This window comes from Lampris incognitus, chromosome 2 (genome assembly GCF_029633865.1).
Source record: "Lampris incognitus isolate fLamInc1 chromosome 2, fLamInc1.hap2, whole genome shotgun sequence".
In the NCBI taxonomy this organism is placed as follows: domain Eukaryota; kingdom Metazoa; phylum Chordata; class Actinopteri; order Lampriformes; family Lampridae; genus Lampris; species Lampris incognitus.
In genome coordinates, this window is record NC_079212.1 from 45,649,326 (window position 1) to 45,676,607 (window position 27,282).

At 48.8% G+C, this 27,282-nt stretch overlaps 1 protein-coding gene across 1 annotated transcript in view; it reads left to right on the top strand.

The window, feature by feature from the left end:
• Nucleotides 1-27,282, top strand: part of plxna1a (plexin A1a) — a 463,752-nt gene that overhangs the window by 379,881 nt on the left and 56,589 nt on the right. The window contains 6 exon segments of the mRNA XM_056274696.1: nt 1,997-2,117; nt 3,478-3,614; nt 5,868-6,035; nt 13,023-13,116; nt 18,409-18,645; nt 23,123-23,266. Coding sequence (XP_056130671.1) covers nt 1,997-2,117; nt 3,478-3,614; nt 5,868-6,035; nt 13,023-13,116; nt 18,409-18,645; nt 23,123-23,266 — 901 coding nt within the window.

Genomic DNA, 27,282 nt, shown 5'->3' on the forward strand with positions numbered 1-27,282 from the left:
ACACGAAATTGTTTGGGTGATCCCAAACTTTTGAACGGTAGTGTATATATATATATATATATATATATATATATATATATATATGCAATGTATATATATATATATATGTTTTAGATCAATTATATATATATATGCAATTGATCTAAAACTCATTTTAATTCAAATATACGCAAATTTAGGAGCATTCAGGGAGCGGCAGGTCTGTACCCTTTTTTTCCACAAAGTTATTAAACTTTGAAAATGCAAAACCATCAAAATGGCGGCCTTGGTACTCACGCACACACACACACACACACAAACACTCACACACACAAACACACACAGACACACATACACACAGAAGCTGTCTTTTAATGTTCTTTGTTTTTTCACCACCATAACAACACTCACACCTACACCTTCCAGTAGCTTCCGGGGCAGGTCTCTGTAGGTGTTGAAGAGCGGGTGGGGGTGTTCGACAAATCTCATGCACCTCCCCATCTCTTCTTCCCCCTCAGCCGCTGCTTCCACAGGGTCTCCCTGCGCCTCCTTTATGTCTCCCCTCCCAGCGTCCTGACATTTCTTTCGCTGCGGCTCCCACGGGGCTGCAGGATCGAGTTCGCTCAGATCAGCCGGTCTTCTGGTCGGGCTATTCTTAGACGGGAGACGGTGCATGTTGAGATGGGGGGGGGTGTCTATGCAAATGTTACGCTCCCCAGCTTAACAAGCCGTCTGTCGTTATATGTGCTCAGATGTAACACCTCCCTCGTGGTTTCATTAAACGCTCCTCGTGACACTTGCGGCGAGAAATCCGACTTGCCGGATCTCAAGATGGGTTTGTGGAGAAAAAGGTTTCCGTCCTTCAGGACAAGTCAGACATATCGGGCAGCCATGTTGGCATCATCCCCGCCTCCATCCCCGTCTGCCACCCAGTGACTGCTGGGATAGGCTCCAGCATCCTCGCGACCCCGAGAGCAGGATAAGCAGTCTGAATAATGGATGGATGGATGGATGGATGGACGGATGGATGGGCAACCATAGTTTTACCAACTCGATTGTCGCATCTTCCCAACTTGTTCTTATGCTGATTCGCTGCCATTGAAGTCAGCACAGTGTGTTACCACCCGACCCGAGCATCATGGGAGAACACGCTGCCTCGCTACAAGAGGTTCCTCATCATGTCCGTGTGGAGCCTCCTTCTTCAGACAGGTGTCCTACCCAAGACCTGACCTGGAGGGGGATCAGACGGTCTGAACCATCAGTCGGTGCGATAGATTGTGATTGAAGGGCTGGTGACCTCTCTGGAGTGTCTTTTTGTTCCTGTGCTACACCCTACACTCGCTGCTGTCACTCCACACCCCCCCCTCATACCCCCACTCTGAAGTGGATTAAGGGAAGAATAGCGAATCAAAGAGCGAGAGATTACACATCACTTCTCTTTGAGTGTCCCTCTCTTTTACTCTGTTCCTTTATTCTACCCCCTTTCTTCTCTCTCTCTCTCTCCCTCGCTTGCTCTCTCTTTCCATCCCCCTCCATCTCTCCCGCTCTCTCTCTATCTCTCTGTCTCCCCCTCTCTCTCGCCATCTCTCACTCTCCATCTCTCACTCTCGCCCTGTCTTGCTCTCCATCTCTCATTCTCTCGCTGTCTCATCTCCATCTCCATCTCTCCCTTGCTCTCTCTCGTTGTCGCTCTCATCTCCATCTCTCCCTTGCTCTCTCTCGCTGTCTCTCTTATCTCCATCTCCATCTCTCCCTTGCTCTCTCTCTCTTGCTGTCCATTTTTCTCTCCCTCCATCTCTCTCTCGCTCTCGCTCCCTCTCTCTCTCTCCATCTCTCTCCCTCTCCATTTCTCACTCTCTCGCTGTCTCTCTCTCATCTCCCATCTCTCCATTGCTCTCTCTCTCTCGCTGTCCATCTCTCTCTCTCTCCATCTCTCCCTCCATCTCTCTGTCTCCATTTCTCCCTCTCTCTCTCCCTCTCCATCTCTCTCTCTCCCTCTCCATCTCTCCATCCACAGGATAGTGTGTCTGCTGAATGACGCCACAAGTTACCGTATCCAGGAGGCCCTGGTGGAGGTGTGTGTGAGAGACTGCGTGAACGACTACAGAGCTCACTCCCCCCGGCCATTCACCTTTGTGGTAAGCTCTATAGACAAGTCCATTTTATTTGTGTAGCCCAGTATCACAAATTACACATTTGCCTCACGGGGCTTTACAGCAACACAACATGCTGTCCTTAGACCCTCGCATCGGATAAGGAACAACTCCCTAAATAAAACCTTTAACGGAGGAAAAACAGGAGGAAGCTCAGGGAGAGCAACAAGATGCACAACGTGCAGTGGATGTTGTGTGAACACAATTTACACAATACAGCACTGAAAGAGGATAACACAATTATAATGGGCTTATAAGATATATGAAGAATATGATGAGGAGGATGCCAGGCAGTGTGCAGACGCCACCGGAACAGCCCAGGACCCGAGCCACGCGACCACCGTCACCATGGAGACCTGACAGGAGGACAGACTACACATGCACACAGGGAGACTCACACCACACCATTCACACACACGGGAGAAGAGACAGGAAAGAATATTTTCCTCAGATTTTGAAGCCAAAAGTTATTTCAAGGTGGGGGGGGGGTGTAACACAAGTTTTGGTTGTCTGTTGTCTGCATCTAAATGAAGATAAATAATCATATATTTGGTCAAAAGAGCAGTCCTTTGTTGCCTAGAAATATCCTAAATTGCTTTTTTTTTATAAATACACATTAATCATAATACCATGTGCAGAGGAACAGCTTTAGAGATCATTTATTTATTTTACCCCCCGCTTTCACAAGACTGCAGCAGTGAAGTCAGCAGCAGGACTGCGTCATTGAGTTCCCTGTCCTTCACAACGTTTTTTGGGGGGGATTTTTTCCCTCACTTTTTCTCCCCAATTGTATCTGGCCAATTATCCCACTCTTCCAAGCCCTCCCGGTCACTGCTCCGCCCACTCTGCCGATCCAGTGAGGGCTGCAGACTACCACATGCCTCCTCCCATACATGTGGAGTCGCCAGCTGCTTCTTTTCACCTGACAGTGAGGAGTTTCACCAGGGGGATGAGGCGCGTGGGAGGATCACGCTATTCCCCCCAGTCCCCCCTGAATAGGCGCCGCGACCAACCAGAGGAGGCGCTAGTGCAGTGACCAGGACACATACCCACATCCGGCTTCCCACCCTCAGATGACGGCCAATCGTATCTGTAGGGATGCCCGACCAAAGCCGGAGGTAACACGGGGATTCGAACCGGCGATCCCTGTGTTGGTAGGCAACGGGATAGACTGCTACGCCACCCAGAAGCCCCCGTCCTTCACGACCTTTGACCTGTGCTCTCATTTGCAGCTAAAGTGTTTTTTTTTTTTCATTTTGACTTTATATTGGTTTAATCTGGTGTGACCACATAGCTCTGATGACATCATGATGACATTTATGACCCCCCCCTTTTTTTACCCCAGACTCCGTACTTCACCCGCATCCAGCCGTCTCAGGGGCCCATCTCCGGGGGTACCAGGGTCACCATCGAGGGGAGCTACCTGAACGCGGGCAGTTACGTGTCCGTCGGCATCGGACCTCAGCCCTGCTTCTTTAAAAAGTAAGGAACAGCTACAACTACCCTGCACGCGGTCGCACAGTGTGTGAAAGGGTGAAGTTTATTTATTTCTAATGGGGGTTGTGTGTGTGTGTGTGTGTGTGTAGGTGTGTGTTTGTGTGTAGGTGTTTACATATCGGAGAGCGCGTGATTACAGAGAGGATTATTTTTGTGCGTGTGTTCGCCGCAGTGTGTTTGCACAGACTTCCCCCTCTTGCGGCGCATGACGCCACGCTCGTGCGCTGACGACGGCCGTGTCTAATGCTTGGATTAGCTGCTCCAGGCTAATCTCTGCTGAAGCCACTCCCCGCCAGCTTTGATGTCACAGCAATCATCTCCTAGCCGCAGCCTTTCCACAGTAATCCCACAGCCGCCACTTCCACACACCGCCACTCGCACCTCCCGCCTGTCTCCGCCGCGTCCTGGCTGTCTGTGTGTGTCTGTGTGTGTGTGTGTGTCTCTGTGTGTGTCTCTGTGCATGTGTGCCCACGCGCACGCGTGACGACGCTGTCGTCTGACAAGAATCGCTGGAGCGTGTGCTCTTTGTGAATGACGTTGCTATGATTACAGATAGACTTGGGAGGTTTGAGATGTGCAGACACCCCCCCCTTCTTCGCCTTTATGTCTTCCTCTCTCCCCCTATCTCCCATCCTTAACTCTCTTTATCTCTTGCTCTTTCCGCCGTTGTACCCGGCCGCACAACGCCGTATTACGCAACACACATGCAAATGTAACGCCGCGCCGGGTCGCCGCCGTCGCAGCTTGGCCCCGAGACGCGGCCACCGCTCAGCTGTGCTAAATACGTATTAGATAATGTGGCTGTTTGGAACCGCACTCGGGGTCGCAGTCGAAAATGTTATTGTTCCTGTGACACACACACACACACACACACACACACACACACACACACACACACACAAACACAACCCACTGCCAAACACAAACACACTGTAATCTCCCTCTCTCCTCCACCCTCCCCTCCATCCCTGTCCCTTAGGGGTCAATAGCTGGGAGGTAGTGTGTGTGTGTGTGTGTGTGTGTGTGTGTGTGTGTGTGTGTGTGTGTGTGTGTGTGTGTGTGTGAGACTCTACTGGACGGGAACTTCATTGAACAACACTACATTTCTCTCTTGCTTTCTCTCTGCATCACTCCACACCCCTCCTCATTCATGCCCCTTCTTTTTCTTCCCTTTTTGGATTTTTTGCCCCTTTTTCTCCCCCAGTTGTACTGGACCAATTACCCTGCCCTTCCGAGCCGTCCCGGTCACTGCTCCACCCCCTCCGCCAATCCGGGGAGGGCTGCAGACTACCACATGCCTCCTCCCATACATGTGGAGTCGCCAGCCACTTCTTTTCACTTGACAGTGAGGAGTTTCGCCAGGGGGACGTAGCGCGTGAGAGGATCACATATTTCCCTCCCCAACAGGCGGCGCGACCGACCAGAGGAGGCGCTAGTGCAGCAACCAGGACACATACCCACGTCTGGCTTCCCACCCGCAGACACTGTCAATTGTGTCTGTAGGGACGCCCGACCAAGACAGAGTCAACACGGGGGTTCGAACCGGCGATCCTCGTGTTGGTAGGCAATGGAATAGACCGCCACGCCACCTGGACGCCCATGTCACGCCTTTCTAAACAATGTGGCAATGGGCCTTACACAACAAGATAAAATAATGCACACAGTCGAAATGAAAATAAATACATAAATAAGAATACAATAAAAATAGAGGACAGATCAGTAAGACATGGGCCAGGCCATGGCAGTGGGCCAGCTTGAAGTCTGGCTCTATAGGAAAGCCCCATCACAAATAAGTAATCCCTGCCTATCTCCTTTTCCGATTTCATCCCTGGTGCTCCAATGTTGGACTATTACTCACTCTTTGCCAGCGACAGCAGTCAGAATTCTTTAATCTTGTGCGTTTGCTTTACTCATGTTTCAGGTGTGTTGTTCTCTCAGCACTGTTGCATCCCTGTCTCCCGTTCCACCTCCCTGAACTCACAAAACATGTTGATATAAATCAGATATTTCATCCCGCTTTCCTTCTGTCTGTCACTCTGCCCCTTCTTCTGCAGTATTTTCCTTTGAGATATTGTGTAAAACACCACCTAGAGGCAATCCGAGGAAGTGCATGGCTAATATGGACTTGAACCAAGTGTAATTTTTTCTCTCTGTCTGTCTGTCTGTCTGTCTGTCTGTCTGTCTGTCTGTCTGTCTGTCCCTCCCTGGATCTCTCCATCTCTCGCACCTGCCGTGCAGGAGGAACGCTCGTGAGATAGTGTGTGTCACTCCGGCCGGGCTGGTCCCGGGTAGCACGTCGGTGTGGGTGGATATAGATGACGCCGAGCTCAGAAACCCAGACGTCAAGTTCAACTACACTGAAGACCCCACCGTGCTCAGGATCGAACCCGACTGGAGCATTGCAAGGTAAGCCTGTGTGTGTGTGTGTGTGTGTGTGTGTGCGTGTGCGTGTGTGTGTATGTGGTTCTGACTGTGGCCAGAGAAGTGAACCACAGACCCAGCAAGTAACTCGGAGGTCTGAAACATTTCCTGGAGTGTTCTCTTTGTGTCTCCTCCTCCATCCCTTCCTCCACCCCTCCCTTCTCTCGCCTCCTACCTTCGGTGACAAATCAGAAGTTACGTGACGCAAGTTAGTCTAATAATAAAAACAGATTCCATGAATCACACGCCACCATTTCTGTCCGTCTATCTTCCTCCATCACACTCAAACCGGCTCCCTCCTTTCCTCCTTCCCCTGGCCTCTCCGCGTTCTTCCCTCTGTCCTTCTCCCCTTCCCTGAGGTTAGTGAGCGGTCGATACGCCAGGTAGGAGATGTAAATCGGCCTCCTCTCGACCGGTTTTAATCAATCTCGCCCCGATTTCTTTTATCTCTGCTGCATGTTCCTTTATTTCATCATTCCGCCCATCTATTCATCCATCCATCCATCTGTCCTCCCATCCATCCATTGATCCATCTCTCCACCCCGTTTGTCCCCCTCCCCGTGGTGAGTGATCAGTAGATGGAGACTGATAGACGCGGAGCTTATTACAGCGCGGCGTCCGCGGAGCTTGGCTCCATTTCCTGTGCCCAGTAGGTTTAGCTGAGAAGCAGCTGCGCCCCAACTGCTGCCCTGCACCCCACCCCTCCCCCTTACACGAATCTGTGTGTGGGGGGTGTTGGGGGGTTGTGTGTGTAGAAACAGGGGATGCTCTACTTTATAAAGCACACCCAGGGGTTAGCAACCCCACTCCAATCAGCGCACACATCTAGAAAGAGTGCATGCACTCAAGTAACGCACACACAGACACACACACACTCCCCCCGAGTCCCTGGTGTTTGGCCCGAGATTTCTCCTCCATCTGGCTGAGGAAAAAACACAAAGCAGCAGGCAAACACACATGCGTGCAACCAAAACAGACACAACCAGAAACACTCACAGACACACACACACACACTGTCTCGCTCGCGCACATCCAACAGAAAGCATGCTGGCGTTTCCTGGAGCTTGACTAGAGGATGCTTTCATCTGCTGGTGCGTTTCAGCGAGAGCCAGTGCCCTCCGTGGAGCTCGCCAGCGCCCTCCGTGGAGCCCGCCAGGCTCCGACACCCTGGCTTGGGTTTAAGGCTTGCACAACTGGCCGCGGGATGCGACGGCATATTTGCTCAGCTGTGCGTGTCCCGTCACCTGCTTTAATGTGCGTCCGTTCATTCCGGCCCCGCGGCGCAAGAACAGGTTTTTTTTCCCCCGTCAGACGGACGGATGGATGGATGGCTGTTGCGTGGAAGGAGGTGCACTTCAACGTCGGCGCTCTTCAGCGAGGCGTGCCGATTAAAGAAGATGATCAAGTTGAAGAAGGAGTAAACATGGCGCTTCCAGCAGCTAAGCTAACAACGGATGCTTTTTCCTTTTAACGGCAGTTAAACAAAGGCAGCTTTAAATTCAGCGATGTTGTTGTGATCTTTTGTAGTCCTGGCAGTTGATCTCACCAAGTACTTTTGTGTTTTTTCCACTAAGGCACAACATTTTAAAGGCCTTGTTGATTCAAAAATACACAGTCAGGCTTGGTCGGGCGTCCCTACAGACATGATTGGCCCTATCTGCGGGTGGGAAACTGGATGTGGGTATGTGTCCTGGTCGCTGCACTAGTGCCTCCTCTGGTCGGACGGGGTGCCTGTTGAGGGGGGGAGGGGGAACTGGGGAGGGGGGGATAGCGTGATCCTCCCACGCGCTACGTCCCCCTGGCGAGACTCCTCACGTGTCAGGTGAAAAGAAGCGGCTGGTGACTCCACATGTATCGGAAGGAGACATGCGGTAGTCTGCAGCCCCCCCCCCCCCCCCGGAGCGGCAGAGGGGGTGGAGCGGCGACCAGGGCGCAGCTCAGAAGAGTGGGGTAATTGGCCAAGTACAACTTGGGGAGAAAAAGAGAGAACCCCCCCTCCCAAAAAAATACACAGTTTCATAAGACGGAACAAAGGATGGGCGAGTCGAGGGAGGGGCGAGGAGAGTAATGTAACAGGAAGCGACAGGGCTCGGGAGAGGGTACATGACTATCGTAGGTACACTGACTAAGCTACTTTGACACAGTCCCAGTAGATGTCTGCATGTTGTTGGCTATGAGAAGTGCAGGGATGAGACAGGAGGATGGGGAGCGAGAGAGTGAGGGAGAAAGAGAGGTGAAAAGAGGATTAGGCAATAGAGCGGGAGATAAAAAAAAAGGATACGGAGAGAGACAAGAAGGTAAGAGAGGAGGGAGGGATGACAAGAGAGAGAGGGAGTTGAGTGAGAAGAGGATTAGACAGTAGAGAAGGGGGAGAATGGAGGTAGAGAAAGAGGCTTGTAGGAGTGAAATACAGAGCAAGAGAGAGAATGAGGGAGGGGGGAAAAGAGAGAGGTAGCGACAAGAGGATTAGATGGGGGGGCTGGTAAGAGAAAAGGTAAGAGAGCGATAGAGAGAAGGACGTAGTAAAAGAGAGGGCAAAGCAGCATGCAGAGAGGGAGAGAGCGAGAGAGGTGCAGATGGATTTCCCTAGCTATTCTAGAGAGTCTATTCTGATTATGGTGTTTACTGTTCCCTGAAGCATGTACCTGAGCTAAGAAGGCTCACTTAGACAAAGAGACAAGGAGAGGAGCAACAGGGACTGAGGAGCTCAATACAAATATACATCAACAGAAATAGGGATAGAGTAGGGGAGGAGAGAGTGGGAGAATGGGGTGGGGGAGGAGGCGATAGGGAAGGAAAGAGGACAAACACTAGCCGTAGAATAGCATAAAGTAGTGGCGACGATAAATGAACAATGTGAATAAACTAAGCTAACTATGCTAACTAAGCTACGCTAACTAAGCTACGCTAACTAAGCTAAATTAGATGCAAAACAGTGCAAAAGAACATGTCGAACAGAATGTGAATAAACTAAGCTAACTAAGCTAAGCTAAATTAGATGCAAATCAGAGCGCAAAAAAGCGAAGCATGCCGACGCCTGAGTACATCCCCTTGCTGGCTGTCATAAAAGCAGCCCCTAGACTTGATCTCTCATATAACATCTAAATTTGCATTTACGTTTTTGGCATTTAGCTGGCACCGTTTTACAAAAAGAAGCAGTGAGTGAGCCTCATTCCCCACAGAGCGTAATAGGCAGCCTGCCAACAGAGTAGAACTGAACCATCTCCCTAGCTGAACCGTCTAGACAAAGAGTTCCTCGGTTGCTTTTGTCTAACAAGGAAGCAAGAGGCCCTGCATCCATCTCTTCCTCTACCGTTTGCAAGTATTGTAAATCACTCCGGATTAGAGAACCAGATAAATGCCTGCATTAAATCTGTCTGTAGACTACTGATTGCCCACACAAAATAAGTGTGCAGGTTGACTGACACAGGGAAGCTGGTAGATTATATTCATCTCAGCGGTGCTGTGTCTTCATCACATCACCGCATCGTCTATTCTGTTGTTTGCACTTGTATGGCAAATTGCACCGATTAAAATACCCTCGGTGAGAGCAAACACACTCAGTGCTGAGATCGGGCTGTCAGGGAACAAGCTCAGCAGAGTTATACGAGTCTCATCACAATACCTTTGCAACAGTGTTGTTGTTTTTTTGTGATCTTTGTTCCTTGAATGGTCCCTAATTAGTTTACCAACTATGGCGCAAAGACACAAGCAAGCAAAGCGGCGAGTCTTATCGCAGAGGGAAGACCTGGTTAAGTAATCCAGGCAGAGACAGTAATCCATCCCGGGCCTGAGCAGTCGACTCTGCACAAAGCTGCTATCACTGGAGATACCCGAGCGACGTGGGGTGTAAATCTTTCACAGTGCTCATTTTACAGGCCTGTATAACAGGGGAGGAAGTAAGAGTCTCACAGCAGAGAATTGGACAAGCGCCGCTTTCCAGCCAGCCGACACAAGAAAGGTCTGCGGAGAGCCGAGATCGTTGTTTACTGAGGGAATATACCCAAGAAGCAAAGGATGTGAGCCGCCAGAACTGGGGACGCCCGAACCTAGATACTGTACAAGCTAAAGCAACATAACAGCCCGTGGTCCTCTGGCGCATGTACTCTTTTCCCTCCCAGGAAGCCTGCAGATTATATAAAACCAACAGCCTTAAAAAGCAAATACATGACATATTCTATAAAACGCTAAACACACAATGCTTTTAACTGAGTTGAAGGTGAATACAGGGCTTTTTGCACGATTGAAGTCCCACAAATATAAGGTCCTTGAAAATGATGCAAAACGCATTGCATTTTTTTGGGAGGTGGGGGGCGGATTGTTTCCCCCTTTTTCTCCCCAATTGTATCCAGCCAATTATTCTGAACCTTCCCGGTCGCTGCTCCACCCCCTCTGCCGATCCGGGGAGGGCAGCAGACTACCACATGCCTCCTCCCATACATGTGGAGTCGCCAGCCGCTTCTTTTCACCTGACAGTGAGGAGTTTCGCCAGGGGGACGTAGCGCGTGAGAGGATCACACTATTCCCCCCAGTTCCCCCTCCCCCCTGAACAGGCGCCCCGATCGATCAGAGGAGGCGCTAGTGCAGCGACCAGGACGCATACACACATCCGGCTTCCCACCCGCAAACACAGCCAATTGTGTCTGTAGGGACAGCCAACCCATCCGAATGTAACATGGGGATTCGAACCGGGATCCCCATGTTGGAGGGCAACGGACTAGACTGCTACCCGGACGCCCCGCATATATATATATATTTTTATTTTTTATTTTGGTTTTTTTTTTGTGTGTGGCTTCAATCAGCCAGAATTTTGTTATGTTTTGTGTCACTTTTGTTCCCCTTTTTTTTTTTTCCAGAATAAACAGTTTTATTCCAGAGGTGACCGATACCTTAGGCTACAGAGAGGCGCAATAAATCTTGCAGAGAAACGGCTCGGTTCGCCGCCCTGGCAGTAAGACTTGACGAGAAACAAGATCAACAAAACTTACAAAAACCCAGCCCAGACACACAGGTTTATAAATTTTGCAAATCATAGCCATACCATAGATATAGCCAGGGCATCAGTAAGAGGTGAAGGTCTCCCAGCAGAGAGCAGAGATGATCCTATACCTGGTCTACTCTTGCAGAATCTACTCTTAATCTATAAAATAGATCCCAGAGAACTGGACACGCTGCATGAATACCTCACAGATTCAACTTGAAGACCGCAGACATTGAGCTCTATTGCCTTTTTTAGCACCGAGTTTCTAACGATTTTTAAACTTTTCCGTGAAACTTGCGACCGATCTTTAACCTGTCAACTGATTTTTGCAGCGCAACGAGTCAAAACTAATTGCTCCCACTGTGTCTCCGAACCAAAGCGAGGAACTAAATTCTTTCAAATTCTTTACGTAACATCCTGACACATAAACCCAAACATCTCCCCAGACTCACGAGGTTTAGATCTCCATGTCAGATTCCAGACTCTTACCAAGCGGCTGGTGGAATGAGCAAACCCAGAAGCCACTTGCCAAGTATTACTGGAATTTGGCTGGTGGCTGGTGCTGTTTCCCACCATGGCTGTGGCCAAGAGAAATATGTAGGGGGTAGACCTCACCAGCAGGCGCTCTGACAGCCGCCGCGTATGCAGAGCGAGGCAGCGCGGCCTCTGGCTGCAGAGCTCGAGGCAACTACAGCTATTAGAATCAGTGTAATGAAGTTTTCCTTTTTCTTCCACTCTGTTCTTCTCTTATCCCTTCACTCTTTTCCCTTCTTTTCTCTCTCCCTCTTTCACATAACCTCTCACACATCTTCTTTGGGTAAATTCCATTCTAGAAATGTAATCTCTAAGCTTTGAGGTACTGTGTGCTTGATTCCCAGTATATTATTATTATATATTTTTTTGGGATTTTGCCCCCCTTTTTCTCCCCAATTGTACTTGGCCAATTGCCCCACTCTTCCAAGCCATCCCGGTCACTGCTCCACCCCCTCTGCCGATCCGGGGAGGGCCGCAGACTACCACATGTCTTGAGTCACTTGCTGCTTCTTTTCACCTGACAGTGAGGAGTTTCGCCAGGGGGACAAAGCACATGGGAGGATCAAGCTATTCCCCCTAGTCCCCCGAACAGGCGCCCCGACCGACCAGAGGAGGCGCTAGTGCAGCGACCAGGACACATACCCACATCCGGCTTCCCACCCATAGACACGGCCAATTGTGTCTGTAGGGACGCCCGACCAAGCCAGAAGTAACATGTGGATTCGAACCGGTGATCTCCGTGTTCGTAGGCAACAGAATAGACCGCTATGCTACCTGGACGCCCACTCCAAAGCAACTCTGTTGCTGGTTTAAATCTCATCTTAAAACTCACTACAACTGATTTTCCCTGGTTCAGGAGCTGTTAGTTTTATCTATTTTACTGGGAGTTTTTATCGTGTGTGTGTGTGTGTGTGTGTGTGTGTGTGTGTGTGTGTGTGTGTTAGAGTGAGTGCAGCTGTAGCTTTAGGTGTGTGTATATGCACGTTTCATTATTTCCCTCTTGCAGTTATCCCTAATTGTTGCTTATGTTTTAAATTGTGTATGTGTATGTCTAAGTTTTTAAATGTTTCATTATTTACCTCTTGTAACTGTTCTCTGATGTTGCCTATGTTGTGAATTTCTTCACCCTGGAAAACACTTTGTGCTCATTGCATGAAAAGCGCTATATAAATAAAAGTATTATTGTTATTATTAATGATAGGTATATTGTGGGATGTGCAGCAAAAAGGTTGCACGAGTATCTCGGCTGTGCTGTGAAACAATGTTGGTGTGTAAAATGGTGTATGCTTTTTTTCCTTTCAATGAAGTGCAGTTATGGATGTGTTCAGTGCTCCTCGTGCTTCTTTGCAGAAGCATACTGATTATGGTGGAGATTTCATGCCCTGAAAATGGCCTTGCATTCTTACCTTCTGGACATTTAGAGCTTACCCTTTTTCTTTCGGCCTGTCTCTCTGCAGTGGCGGTACTCTGCTGACAGTGAGTGGGACTAACCTGGCAACCATCAGAGAACCCAAGATTAGGGCCAAGTATGGACAAGCCGAGTCCTTCCATGTGAGTACAAACATGATCTACACGAGACACTGAGCTCACATGCACACGCACACACACACACACACACACACACACAAGCTTGCATGCTCATCATCATCGGTAGTCACTTGGGGTCGAGTATGATTGTCCTCCTTCTGTGTCCTTATGGGTCTTCAGGTGGGTGTAGAGGCCTATCCTGGAGCCACATATGTTGATGCAATGTGGGCAAGGGTGCGAAGAAGTGGTTGAGAATGTGGTTTGGGCTTTTCTGGTTACTCACTCCTTTCTGAGTCTGCACTTGTTTTCAGCAGCATGGTGGAGGTCATGGTTGTAGCCAGCAGCACCCTCACGGACAGCCAGTCTTCAGGCCTCCCTGTTTTTTGCTGCTTGTTCCCAGGTGTTAAAGTCGATGCCAAACCTTTTTATGTGGGCCTTGATGGTATCTTTATATCTCTTCTTTTGTCCTCCTGGGGCACGGCGTCCTGTCATGAGCTGAGCGTAAAGGACATGGCCAGTCCATCTCAGCTGATAATGTGTGATGGTGGCAGTTATAGTAGGCATGTTGGCCTCCTGGAGGATGCTGAAGTTGGTGCGCTTATCCTCCCAGCCGATTTTAAGGATCTTCCTGTGGCATTGCTGTTGGTATGCCTCGAGCACCTTCAGGTGCCTGCTATAAATGGTTCATGTTTCTGACCTATACAGTAGCGATGGCAATATTACCACTTTGTACATCGGAATTCTTGTTCTGGCCTGAAGATTGTGGTTTACAAAAGACCTTTGTCTCAATCTTGAGAAGGCCCAGCTGGCATAACTGAGACAATGGTGTATTTTGATGTCAATGTTGGCTTTGGAGGAGAGAAGGCTGCCAAGATATGGGAACCGTTCCACGTTTTCGAGTCTGGTGTTGTCTACAGAGATGGAAGGGGGGAGAGCAGGCATATTCTGTTGGGTGGGGGTTGGTTGAGGATATGTTATGTTATGTTTTATGTTAATGGCCAGGCAAAGCTGTTTGTATGCCTTTGCAAAGGTTTCCAGTATGCTCTGTAGTTCTTCTTCTGTGACACTAAGGCGTTGTCATCTGTGAACTGCAGCTCAATGATGGCTGTGGTGGTAGTTTTACTTTTAGCCCTGAAGCTGTTAATGTTCAGAAGATTCCCATCAGTTCTGTACTTGATTTCAACTCCCTGAGGCAGATTGGGACCCATGAGGCGGAGGATGGTGGCAATGAAGACAGAGATGGGGTGATGACACAGCCTTGTTTAACTCCTGTCTGGCCCTTGAAGGACTCTGTCTCGTCTCCTTAACTGCTGAGTACTCTAGCTGACATATTGTCATGTAGTAGTCTTAGTACTGTGATATATGTGTCAGGGCAGCCCGATTTTGATGGAACTAGTCAGAGGGCCTGGCGGTTTGTGGAATCAAAGGCTTTTGTTAAGTCTATACAGGTCATGTATAATGGTTGATTCAGTTCCTGGGCTTTTTCTTGGAGTTGGCGAGTGATAAAAAATCATGTCCGTGGTGCCTCTGTTAGGATGAAAACCACTCCGGGATTCTGGCAGAATCTCCTCTGATATTAGGAGGAGTCTATTGGCCGAGACCCTAGCCAGAGCTTTCCCTGTGTTTGAAAGTAGGGAAATGCCACGGTAGCTTCCGCACTCAGCTTTGTCCCCTTTCTTGAAGATAGAGACGGCTTGGTTATGTCAGAGGAGTGTAAGTCCACTTGCCTCAGTACTTCTGCCGGTAATCCATCTGGACCTGCAGCCTTGTTGATTATGACCTTCCTGATGGCATCCTGCACTTCTCTTAGACTAGGTGGTGCTGCCATGACCTCGTCTTTGGGTTGTTGAAGGAGTTGTTGGAGAGCATCCATCTCAGAGCTAGAGTCCTAGTTTAAAAGGCCCATCTTTGGAGCAAAAGGGGCTTAGACAGCGGTGGCTGGGACCATATATTGCTTTAGCAGCATTGAAGAAGCCTCTGGTACCCCCAGAGTATGCAAAGTGTTGGATCTTAAGGGCTTTCTTCTTCCACCACTGGTTCTTCAATTCCCTGACCCGGCTTTGGATGGCTGACTTTGGTCTTGCATGGGCAGCTCTTTTATATGGGCAATTGATATCATTCTACCAGATGGTAAAGGCTTGCCTTTTGATGTTGATCAACCGTTGGATTTCTAGCTCATTCTCATCAAACCAGTCTTGGTGGTTCTTCAGCTTATGTCCAAGAGTGGTTTTGCTGGTGCTAGTGATTGTAGTACTCAGCATATGCCAGTGGCTTTCAGTATCATCTGAATATTGCTTGGGCATTGATGTACTTATAGCATGGCCTGGAACTGTTGATGAGAGGAGGTATCAGTCAGTCATTTGAGGTTGAACTTTGGGCGGCTCTGCTTTTTCTGCACCCTTCTTTTCTGGTGACGATGGATGGACAGGGTGGATCGGATAAGGCGGTGGTCAGCCCAGCAGTCATCTGCACTGATCATCAATCTGGTGTTAAGTACCTCTCGTCGGTCTATTTGATGGACGATAATGCAGTCAATGAGTTGCCGATTGTCAAAACGAGGGTGCCTCCAGTTTGTTTTAAATTTGTTCTTCTGACAGAAGTGTGTTGGTGATGGTTAGGTTGTGTTCTGAGCATGTTTTTAACAGCAGGATGCCATTGGAGTTTGTGTTTCCAATTCCTTCCTTGCCAATTATGCCTCTCCACAAGGTGTAATTTCATCCCACTCTGGCACTGAAATATCCAAGCATGATTATCTTGTCCTCCTTGGGGACTTTAGTGAAAACATTTTCCAGGTCAGCATAGAAGGTCTCATTTACTTCATCTTGTGAGTCCAGTGTTTGAGCGAATGCACTGATGACAGTGATGCTTTGGTTATTTACAAGCACCAGTCGTATTGTCATCAGGCATTCATTGATGCCAAGAGGAAGCTCAGCAAGGTGGCAAAAGAGGCTGTTTTTGATGGCAAAGCCAACACCATGGATCCTCGGCTCATCAGCTGCCTTTCCTTTCCAGAAGACAATGTAACCACCCTTCTCCTCTTTCAGCTGCCCTTGGTCAGCTAGTCAGGTTTAAGAGAGTGGGGCAATATCAAACCTCAATCTCCTCAGCTCTCAAGCGATGATGGCAGTACACCGTTCAGGTGGCTCGCTGGATTAGTTGCCCATGAGGGTTTGTATGTTCCAGGCTCCAAAATATACGACTTTCTGTTTCTGACCGCATGATGGTGATCCCTCTGGATGCAGTGGTTCAGACAGGAGGTATGACGCAGACTATGTTTAGGGCACGTTTTCTAGCCCCCTCCCCATCTGGGGCGAGCAGAGTGGACCCTAAATAGGGCTGCTCAGTCGTGGGTGCAGCAGCCGAGAAGCCCCTCTACCTCAGTCCCAGGGCTTAGCGACTGATCACACACCCACCGCCTGTGTGCCAGGTTGTGGCTAGGGGCTGCCAGACTTCACTGTCCTGCCCCATCATCCCTTCCTGATTGCCACAGGGCTTTGACCCAGAATGTTTATGGGTTGATACCCTTGCTGGAGGATGCCTGTGCTTGACAGCTTTTTACGTAGCGAGGCTGATGCGCCTGTAACCACCACACGGTCCTTGGCAGGGGGTGGCCAGAGTCCAATGGCATGGGGAACCAAGACGATTGGGGACCACCCTCTGTTGCAGCCTTCATCCGCCTTCACTACCGTTGTGACCTGGACACTTCTTCTGCCTGTTCCGCCATCGAGGTCTCTTTTGGCTCGTGCTTGGGTGCCCCTACCAGGAGCCGAGCTCCGGACCACGTAGCTCTCGTGATAATTAGTACACGCAGGCTTCTCTACCACGGAAAGGTGGCGATCCAGAAGAGGACAAACAGATATGATCTATTGGAGCCACTGAGCTCACATACACCCACCCACCCACACACAAGCGAGCTTGCATGCTAACATAAATGAATACAGACACATTTGCACTCACACCTGCATGCACCAATACATGCAAGCAGATAAGACACACACACACACACACACACACACACACACACACACACACACACACACACACACACACACACACACACACACCTCATATAGAGCTTTCCAAGGTGGCAGACAGTCTGTCTGTGCGTGTTGGTCTTGTCCGGTGTTTGTATGGCTACAGCTCCATCCAACACTACCTCAGGCCACTTAGCCTTCCAAATGTCACTGCACAGTGTGAGTGTGTGTGTCAAAGAATGACAGACACAGCGGGAGGGAGGACATTTTTGTGCATGTGTACGTGACACATATTAAGCTAGTGTTACTCGGCGTGAACACGTTAACCTTTCTTTGTGGTGTTTTTGATTTGAGGTGTGGAGCCGTTACTTCAGAAAAACAAATCAAGGCCAGTTTATCAGGGCCGCATCGTGTCGATGTTTCTCCGAACCACATTAACGTTTAAACAGAGGCGGAAAAAACACGAACCTCAATACGAACTCCCACATGGACCATTTTATTCCAACACGAGGATAATGACAATTTGATACTTTGAATTTTAAAGGCAAGTTTTGGCAGGAGTTCATTACTCAGTATCTGACGAACAGCCGACGAATATATTTTCACAAAGGTAACAGATTCCAGACAGGGTTCTTTGTGCAGCTCGTAACTTATGTAACATGCTGTGACTCCGACCCTGTCTCACAACACATTCATCTTCATTTCTTTCTTTCTTTATTTAGTTTTGCAATGAAACTAATCAAACACTGTTCCTTTGATCTGTGGAAGTGAAGTCATGATTACAGAACAAAGTTTCTTCTGATGACTAATATACATGTATGTATTTCTGTTTTTCCCTTCGCCTCTCTCTCTCTATCTCGCTCTCTCTCTTCCTCTCGCTCGCTCTCTTCCTCTCGCTCGCTCTCTTGCTCTCATTCTCTTTCTTCCTCTCGCTCTCCCTCTGTTTCTCTCTTCCTCTCTCTCTCTCTCTCTCTCTCTCTCTCTCTCTCTCTCTCTCTCTCTCTCTCTCTCTCTCTCTCTCTCTCTCTCTCTCTGTCTGTCTTTCTTCCTCTTGCTCGCTCTCTTCCTTTTACTCTCGCTCTCTATCTGTCCTTGCTCTGTCTCTCTTCCTCTCTTGCTCTCACTCTGTCTCTCTTCCTCTCTCTTCCCCCTCTCCTCTCTCTTTCTCTACCTCTCTCTCGCTCTCTTCCCCCCTCGCTCTCTCTTCCTCTCTCTCTCGCTCTCTCTTCCCCCTCGCTCTCTCTCTTCCCCCTCGCTCTCTCTCGTCTTCTCTCTACCTCACTCTCTCTCTGTCTTCCCCAACTCGCTCTCTCTCTCTCTTCTCCCCCCCCCCCCCCCACAGAACTGTACTGTGTACAACAACTCGGTCATGGTGTGCCTGGCTCCATCAGTGGCTGATTCAGAGCTGGGCTTCTCAGAGACTGGTACCGGTCCAGATGAGATCGGTTTCTACATGGATAATGTGAATGCCCTGGTAGTGGTCAACGAGACATTCAGCTACTACCCTGACCCCGTGTTCGAACCCCTGAGTCCCTCTGGGATACTCGAGCTCAAACCAACCTCACCACTCATACTCAAGGTCAGCCAAAGGCAGGGATTCCTTTCTTTTTTTGTTTTCTTTTTCTGTTTTCTGTTTTGATAAACACACGTGATAAACACGTGATAGACACATTTACTCACATGTGTGTGTGTGTTGTGGTTCTGCTGACTGTGCGTCTTCAGGGAACGTGTGGCTTCATGTATGTTTGTGTTGACAGAGCTGCAAAATGTGGGACTTAGTGTTGTGTTTGAATGTAGAGGAATACAGCTTTCATTGTTGCTGGCTGCTTCAACACACACTGCAGATGGCCAGCATATCGCATGTGTGTGTGTGTGTGTGTGTGTGTGTGTGTGTGTGTGTGTGTGTGTGTGTGTGTGTGTGTGTGTGTGTGTGTGTGTGTGTGTGTGTGTGTGCTGTGTTAGTGATAAAATATATGCAGACACTTACAAACGCACACACACCCACGCACTCACACACACACTCACGCATACAAACACAAACATACACACACACATACATACACAGATTCAAATATACACACACACATATAAGTACACACAAACCCACGTATACACACACACTCACACATGCACACACTCACACATATGCACACATACACACACATAAAAGTACACACACATACACACTTACACACACACACAGTTAACACACACACACACACATATGCACACATACACACTCAAACACACGCACACATACATGTACACACACACACACTCGCTGTATTTTCTGTATTGAGTGTAAGGCACTTTTTAACTGTGTTTCAAAAGTGCTATGTTAATAAAATTTTGCTTACACACACACACACACACATTCATACACACACACAATTTGCAACTGAGTTTTTCAAAAACAAAAAAGAGCAATTTGTCAAATGACTGAATAATGATACACATGACACAACAGTGTGTATGTATTGCATAATGATACACATGTGTGACACAACAGTGTGTATTGTATTGAATAATGATACACATGACACAACAGTGTGTATGTACTGAATAATGATACACATGTATGATACAACAGTGTGTATTGTATTGAATAATGATACACATGTGTGACACAACAGTGTGTAGTATGTGAAGCCGGTAGTTGGAAGTGGACAGAAAGGTGCAGCCCGTGTCAGGCCGGCTGGTGTCCTGCTGTAAGTAACCGTGGTGGTGTCACTGCAGGCTTCTCTCTGAGGCCCCGGGCCCGTCTACATAACGCTCCTCTGGGTTCGTGTGGTTGATCTCCGGCACCGGCGGGGCAGTGGTGAGCATGCTGCGCTGCAGGTTGGCAGATCCGCGTTCTGTTAGGTTTTACTAACAGTGATGGGACATAACTGGTAAACTCTGGCAGTGTGTGTATGCTGATACCTTACGTGATGGTGCTCACCATAAATGGAGGGACCAACGGAGGAGGGCTTTTTTCCAGAGTCTATCACCCCATGCCCCTTCTTGTTGTTGCATTTGGAATGAAGACAATGAGGTCGGATTGACTTTAATAAATTTGTTGATTAGGAGAGACATCTTCCTCAAGGCGGCACGGTGGTGCAGTGGTTAGCGTGGTCGCCTCACAGCAAGAAGGTCCTGGGTTCGAGCCCCGGGGTAGTCCAACCTTGGGGGTGGTCCCGGGTCGTCCTCTGTGTGGAGTTTGCCTGTTCTCCCTGTGTCTGCGTGGGTTTCCTCCGGGTGCTCCGGTTTCCCCCCCACAGTCCAAAGACATGTAGGTCAGGTGACTCGGCTGTACTAAATTGTCCCTAGGTGTGAATGTGTGTATGTGTCGGCCCCTGTGATGGTCTGGCAGCCTGTCCAGGGTGTCTCCCCACCTGCCGCCCAATGACTGCTGGGATAGGCTCCAGCATCCCCGCGACCCTGAGAGCAGGATAAGAGGTTAAGATAATGGATGAAGGAAGAAATCTAATGATGCAGTGCTTTTCTAAAACTCGAGTTTATGTTCAGGGCGAAGAACACAGAATCGAGGCTGAGTGAGGGGAGGCAACAAGAAAACTAGTTCTGATGAAGTAAATTCTCCCCCCCTTTTTTTTCTCCCCAATTGTATCTGGCCAATTTACCCCACTCTTCTGAGCCGTCCCGGTCGCTGCTCCACCCCCTCTGCCGATCCGGGAGAGCTGCAGACTACCACGTGCCTCCTCCCATACATGTGGAGTCGCCAGCCACTTCTTTTCACCTGACAGTGAGGAGTTTCACCTGGGGGACGTAGCACGTGGGAGGATCACGCTATTCCCCCCAGTCCTCCCCCCCGAACAGGCGCCCCAGCCGACCAGAGGAGGCGCTATTGCAGTGACCAGGACACGTATACCCACATCCGGCTTCCCACAGGACGCCCGACCAAACCGGAGGTAACACGGGGATTCGAACTGGCGATCCCCGTGTTGGTAGGCAACGGAATTGACCACCATGCAACCTGAACGTCCCTGATGAAGTAAATTCTAACTTAAACCCAAGTTAGAGAGGAGCCCCAAATTCCCCTTATTCCTCGATTAGATGGCCTGCGTCTTCACAGCTTGTGAGCTCAGATTAAAAATGTAAATGCACCTTTAAACACATCGGTGTTGTTTCACACGTGTTTGTTTGTGTCATATAAAGCAGGATGACGTTGTGTATCTGTTCATATTTAATCGGGTTTTCTCTCAGCCTCTTCTCACACTGACAGGGATCCGTGCTTTTAATGGCGGTGATTACTTGTGTGAATTACAGACCGTTTTTTTGCTTTAATTTAATTTTCTATGAAATGCCCCCCGCCTGTCTCTGCTCCATCCACTCCCTCCTGTTACCACGGTGACAGTGCACCTCTGTTGACACCCGTGAAGAGATGGAGAGCGGTGTAACCGTCACAATGTGGCTCTTAAATGATAACTTGTTAGCAGAGGGCGTGCCAGTGATTGCAGAACCTCCCGCGTGGCGTGTTGGAGGACCCTCCCGCTGCTGCAAGCACTGCTAAGGCCGCTGAACAGGAAGTACAAGGAAGGGAAAGCAAGCAGAGAGAGTTTTCAGAGATTTCTCAGAAATGTGGGCGATGCGTTCACCGTACCACCGGTGTCTTGTGTAGAGAGGTGTGTGGTGTGTGTGAGCACCTGCTGGAGTGTGTTGTATCTCCGGGTGTCGGAGAGTGTGTTGTATCTTCGGATTTGGGAGAGTGTGTTGTATCTGCGGGTGTTGGAGAGTGTGTTGTATCTCCGGATGTAGGAGAATGTGTTGTATATCCAGGTGTAGGAGAGTGTGTTGTATCTCCGGGTGTAGGAGAGTGTGGTGTATCTCCGGGTGTAGGAGAGTGTGTTGTATCTCTGGGTGTAGGAGAGTGTGTATTATCTCCGGGTGTAGGAGAGTGTGTTGTATCCCCAGTTGTAGGAGTGTGTTGTATCTCCGGGTGTCGGAGAGTGTGTTGTATCTCCGGGTTTGGGAGAGTGTGTTGTATCTCCGGGTGTCGGAGAGTGTGTTGTATCTTCGGATTTGGGAGAGTGTGTTGTATCTGCGGGTGTTGGAGAGTGTGTTGTATCTCCGGGTGTAGGAGGGTGTGTTGTATCTCCGAGTGTAGGAGAGTGTGTTGTATATCCGGGTGTAGGAGGGTTTGTTGTATCTCCGGGTGTAGGAGAGTGTGTTGTATCTCCGGGTGTAGGAGAGTGTGTTGTATCTCCGGGTGTAGGAGAGTGTGTTTTATGGAGTATGTGTATGGAGTTCAGTGTTTTGTTTGTGTGTGTGTGTGTGTGTGTGTGTGTGTGTCCGTGTGTCCGTGTGTCCGTGTGCTGCTGTGTGAAATGGGAGGGGGTGGGATGCATGTTTAAGGGGTTGCAGAGCGTGGCTCAGCGGCGACGTGCGGGGAGGACAGGATTGAAAAACAGAGTCTTGTCTCTCCGTCCCACTGCTAAGACAGCGGGTGGCACTGCAGCTATCTCCTCTCTCCTCCAGCCTCCGTCTCCATCACTCACCAGCTCCTCCTTCACTCATTCCCCATCTCCCCGTTCTTCCTTTTCTCACTCTGTTTTATTTTTCATTGCCTTCGCACCACTTACTTCCTCTTGAAACCCCCCCCCATCTTTCTCTCTCGCTCACGGTTATTTTTTTTGTGTGTCTCTGCTTGTCTGCTACCTCCCTCACCCTCACCCGCTCCTCTCCGTCTCTTTCTTTCTCCTCCTCCCTCCAAGCCATCATCCCCTCCTGCCACCTGCTTCCCTTTCATTTTCATGGCTCTTTTCCTTCTCTGTTATTTTCTCTTTAGTCATCTTCCCCCCGTTACTTCTGATTTCTCTCCATCCTCTTTCTAAGCCCCCCCGCCCGCCCCTCGGGTCACGAGCCCGTTTTCTTTTCATTCCTATTGAAACCACATGTGTTCAGGTGAACTTCATAAGGACTGAAGTACAAACTGAATTTGAAATTGAAAATTAAATTCCAGCATATATGTGCCTGCAAATTTCTCATACATTTCTATTTTCTCCCTCTCCCTCTCTCTCTCTCTCGCTCTCTCTCTGTCTCTGTCTCCCCCCATTCAGGGCCGTAACCTGATCCCCGCGGCCCCCGGTAACAGTCGTCTGAACTACACGGTGCTGATCGGGGAGACGCCCTGCATCCTCACCCTGTCGGAGAGCCAGCTGCTGTGTGAATGGCCAAACCTCACCGGCCAGCACAAAGTCACGGTCAGAGACGCCCCCGCCTCGTCCCTGTCCGCCGCCGTCCCCGTCTCTGTCTCCGCTAGAGAAACTCCGACCAGAGACGACTTTGCTTGACTTTGGTCTAGTTTGTCTCTGTTTGTGCCACTTTGTTTCGGTCTGTTTTTGTTGATTTAGTTTCATTCACTGTTCTTTGATTTGTAGATGAGGTTGGGCAAAGAGACCCACGTTACACCCAACATCCGGACTTGGTCCTGGTGTGATGTAAGAAGGAAAGCCTCTGCTGGACACCAGTTATTTAGTTAAAATGATGTGATAAAGAATCCAGGAGCATCAATACAGCTCTTTCTTTCTTTATTTTTGCCCCCCCCCTTTTTTTTTCTCACCAATCGTACTTGGCCAATTACCCTATTTTCTTAGCCGTCCCGGTCGCTGCTCCACCCCCTCCGCCGATCCGAGGAGGGCCGCAGACTACCACATGCCTCCTCCCATACATGTGGAGTCGCCAGCCGCTTCTTTTCACCTGACAGTGAGGAGTTTCACCAGGGGGACGTAGCGCGTGGGAGGATCTTGCTATTCCCCCCAGTTCCCCCTCCCCCTCGAACAGGCACCCTGACCAACCTGAGGAGGCGCTAGTGCAGCGACCAGGACACACACCCACCCCCAGACACAGCCAGTTGTGTCTGTAGGGGCTCCCGACCAATCAATAAAGCTTTTTAAAATTAGTTTCGCTTTTAATATTATTTTTAATAATATTAAATTATTATTATTATTATTATTATTTTATTGTTTTATTAATAGTAATAACAATTAATTGAATGATAATACTTATTATTCAATTTATTATTATTATTATTTTATTAATTATTTTTTACATGTTTTATATTATTTTCTCAAAATCCAGCAGAAAGTTATTAAGTCTTTATATTTTCTCTGATTCCATGTACCCTATCAGAAGCCTGTGATTATGACCCCCCCCCCTGCTTACCTCCTGTGGGGCGGTGCTGTCGATCTGCTTTTCCCCGTCTAACTTTCAGACATTACAGATCTGACTACCGCCGGTAGAGGATCTGCACTGTGAAGGTCGCCCTCAGCCGGGCCATACAGCGCTCACTTTCTACATATTTAAATATTTGTCTGAATAACCCACAGGTACACTCACGGACCCCCCCACCCCCCGCCCACCCCCACACCCTCCCTTCCAACCCATCATCACTGTCCTCCTGTGGTCGTTTCAATACGCCTTCGTGATATTTGCTCTCGGTTAGCTGCAGCCAGCATGCCTAGAAAGCCACCGACACCGCGTGCGCGGTGTTCGCTGAGATTGCTCTCGGGCTGCTCGGAGGTGGACCATTTTCTCTCTCCTCCTCTCTCCCCCCTTTCTTTTTTAAGCTAAATGTCATGTTGAATATTGGAGCGATGCGCCGTGGCGGCGGGGGTGGCAGAGTTAGTCCTTTGTCTGACAACAGCCGCGGAAGAGAAAAAAACAAAACACGGAGCTGTCCATTCCTATCTCTTCCGCCGACTGTGTGTTCCTACGCGCTGAAGTGCAGGCCAGGGTGGGTGTCTCGTTTCGCGTGTGTTGCGATGCGAATGTTGACGTCTTTGTGCACGTGCGCATGTGTGTCCATGTTCCCGTACGTGTGCATACATATGTGTGTTGTGTGTGTGTGTGTGTCTGTCCTGTAGGGAGGGCTGCAGAGAAGGACACAGCTGTAGCACAATATTCCCAGTGTAGAATGACCTACATACAGGGGACCCCAATGGGCATCCAGACACACCACGACTGGGCTCATATTTGTGTGTGTGTGTGTGTGTACCCCCAGATGCTCAGCTGTGTGTTGGCAGCTGGGTGACTCCCTTTAGTTTTCTAAGAAACTCGCATGTTGTTCTGGCCGTCAGCTTTCTAAGCTCCCCTGTCAGTCCCTCATTCTGTCAGTCCCTCATTCTGTCAGTGGAATGAAAAATAGATTAACGCCTCAAACGTTTGTGTTGCCAAGCGCAGCAACGTACCATCGCCCACATCTATTTCCGCTTACATATTTGATTGGCTGTGTTTCCTTGTAAGATCTAACTTCATCAGATGCCTTAATTATTTACTTTAAAGGGCTCCAGTGTGGGACCTGGCTTATATAACCTGTTATATCCGGCGGCTTCTCTTATAATGAGTTTTATTTTATGCAGCCTTCACTTTTGCAGACTGGTTTCACCGGGCACATTGTGTTCGGCATGCCGCATCATTAGAATTTCAACGCTCAGTTAATTGAATCCCAAATCCTGGACAAATCAATCTGGTCGTCTCATCGCCTGCACATTTATTTCGAAGACGTGAATTCCAGTGGTGGCTGACATGTTGGCTGATTTTACAGTTTTTTGGGGGGGTGTGGTTGGTCTGTTTTCTGGATCTCTCTGAAGATTAAGGCTACGGTTAGGAACCTTTTGCCTCGAGGCGTTTGTGTTTTGCAAGTCTTGCCCTTAACCGTTGGGCAATTGCGCATCCTAAGACTCGTCACTCATTTTGATGAGCTGTCTAGCCCGAGGCTAACCAGCATCCGTGAAGCCCACCTCTGGGCCAGGCAGACAACTGCTTACCTGCTGTAGCATGTGGCTGACCTTTCTCATAACCATTACAATTAGAATTATAGCCGCAAGCGGCGTTGGGAGGGGTCCAAGCATTGGCACTGTTGCGCCCCCTATGGAGCAATTTGAATGGTTTGTCCTCATGATCATATACCTTCACCCAACGTAAATAATTAACGCTATGATATGTAGGGGCCTTTTATACACCTAGCCTGTAATAGACTACCGTTTCAACATGAAACTAAACTGCTGTTGGTAATGTAATAAAGATGGAAGAATCTTGCTTCAGAAACAGTAGCCTACCCGAGTTTCCAACTAGATATGACAATGTCGGATTACTTGGGTCGCCTGTGTCCTAGACGATTACCGTAATTTTTAAAAATGTCGTAACACTTTCATTGCTTCAGAAACATGTGCCAGAGTTTCCAAAACTGGACCAGACGGTGTCTGATTTCTTGCGTCCTAGCCGACTGCCGTAAAAAGAAAAAGTATGTCGTTATACCCAGGTGTCCTGGCGTGTGGTATGTAGAGCTGCAGCGCTTCCACACCAAATAAGTCAAAATAGTGGGCAAACTAAACTACCGTTCAAAAGTTTGGGATCACCCAAACAATTTTGTGTTTTCCATGAAAAGTCACACTTATTCAACACCATATGTTGTGAAATGAATAGAAAATAGAGTCAAGACATTGACAAGGTTAGAAATAATGATTTGTATTTGAAGTAAGATTTTTTTACATCAAACTTTGCTTTCGTCAAAGAATCCTCCATTTGCAGCAATTACAGCATTGCAGACCTTTGGCATTCTAGCTGTTAATTTGTTGAGGTAATCTGGAGAAATTGCACCCCACGCTTCCAGAAGCAGCTCCCACAAGTTGGATTGGTTGGATGGGCACTTCTTGCGTACCATACGGTCAAGCTGCTCCCACAACAGCTCAATGGGGTTCAGATCTGGTGACTGCGCTGGCCACTCCATTACCGATAGAATACCAGCTGCCTGCTTCTGCTCTAAATAGTTCTTGCACAATTTGGAGGTGTGTTTAGGGTCATTGTCCTGTTGTAGGATGAAATTGGCTCCAATCAAGCGCTGTCCACTGGGTATGGCATGGCGTTGCAAAATGGAGTGATAGCCTTCCTTATTCAGAATCCCTTTTACCTTGTACAAATCTCCCACCTTACCAGCACCAAAGCAACCCCAGACCATCACATTACCTCCACCATGCTTAACAGATGGCGTCAGGCATTCTTCCAGCATCTTTTCATTTGTTCTGCGTCTCACAAACGTTCTTCTTTGTGATCCAAACACCTCAAACTTGGATTCATCCGTCCACAACACTTTTTTCCAGTCTTCCTCTGTCCAATGTCTGTGTTCTTTTGCCCATCTTAATCTTTTTCTTTTATTGGTCAGTCTCAGATATGGCTTTTTCTTTGCCACTCTGCCCTGAAGCCCAGAATCCCGCAGCCG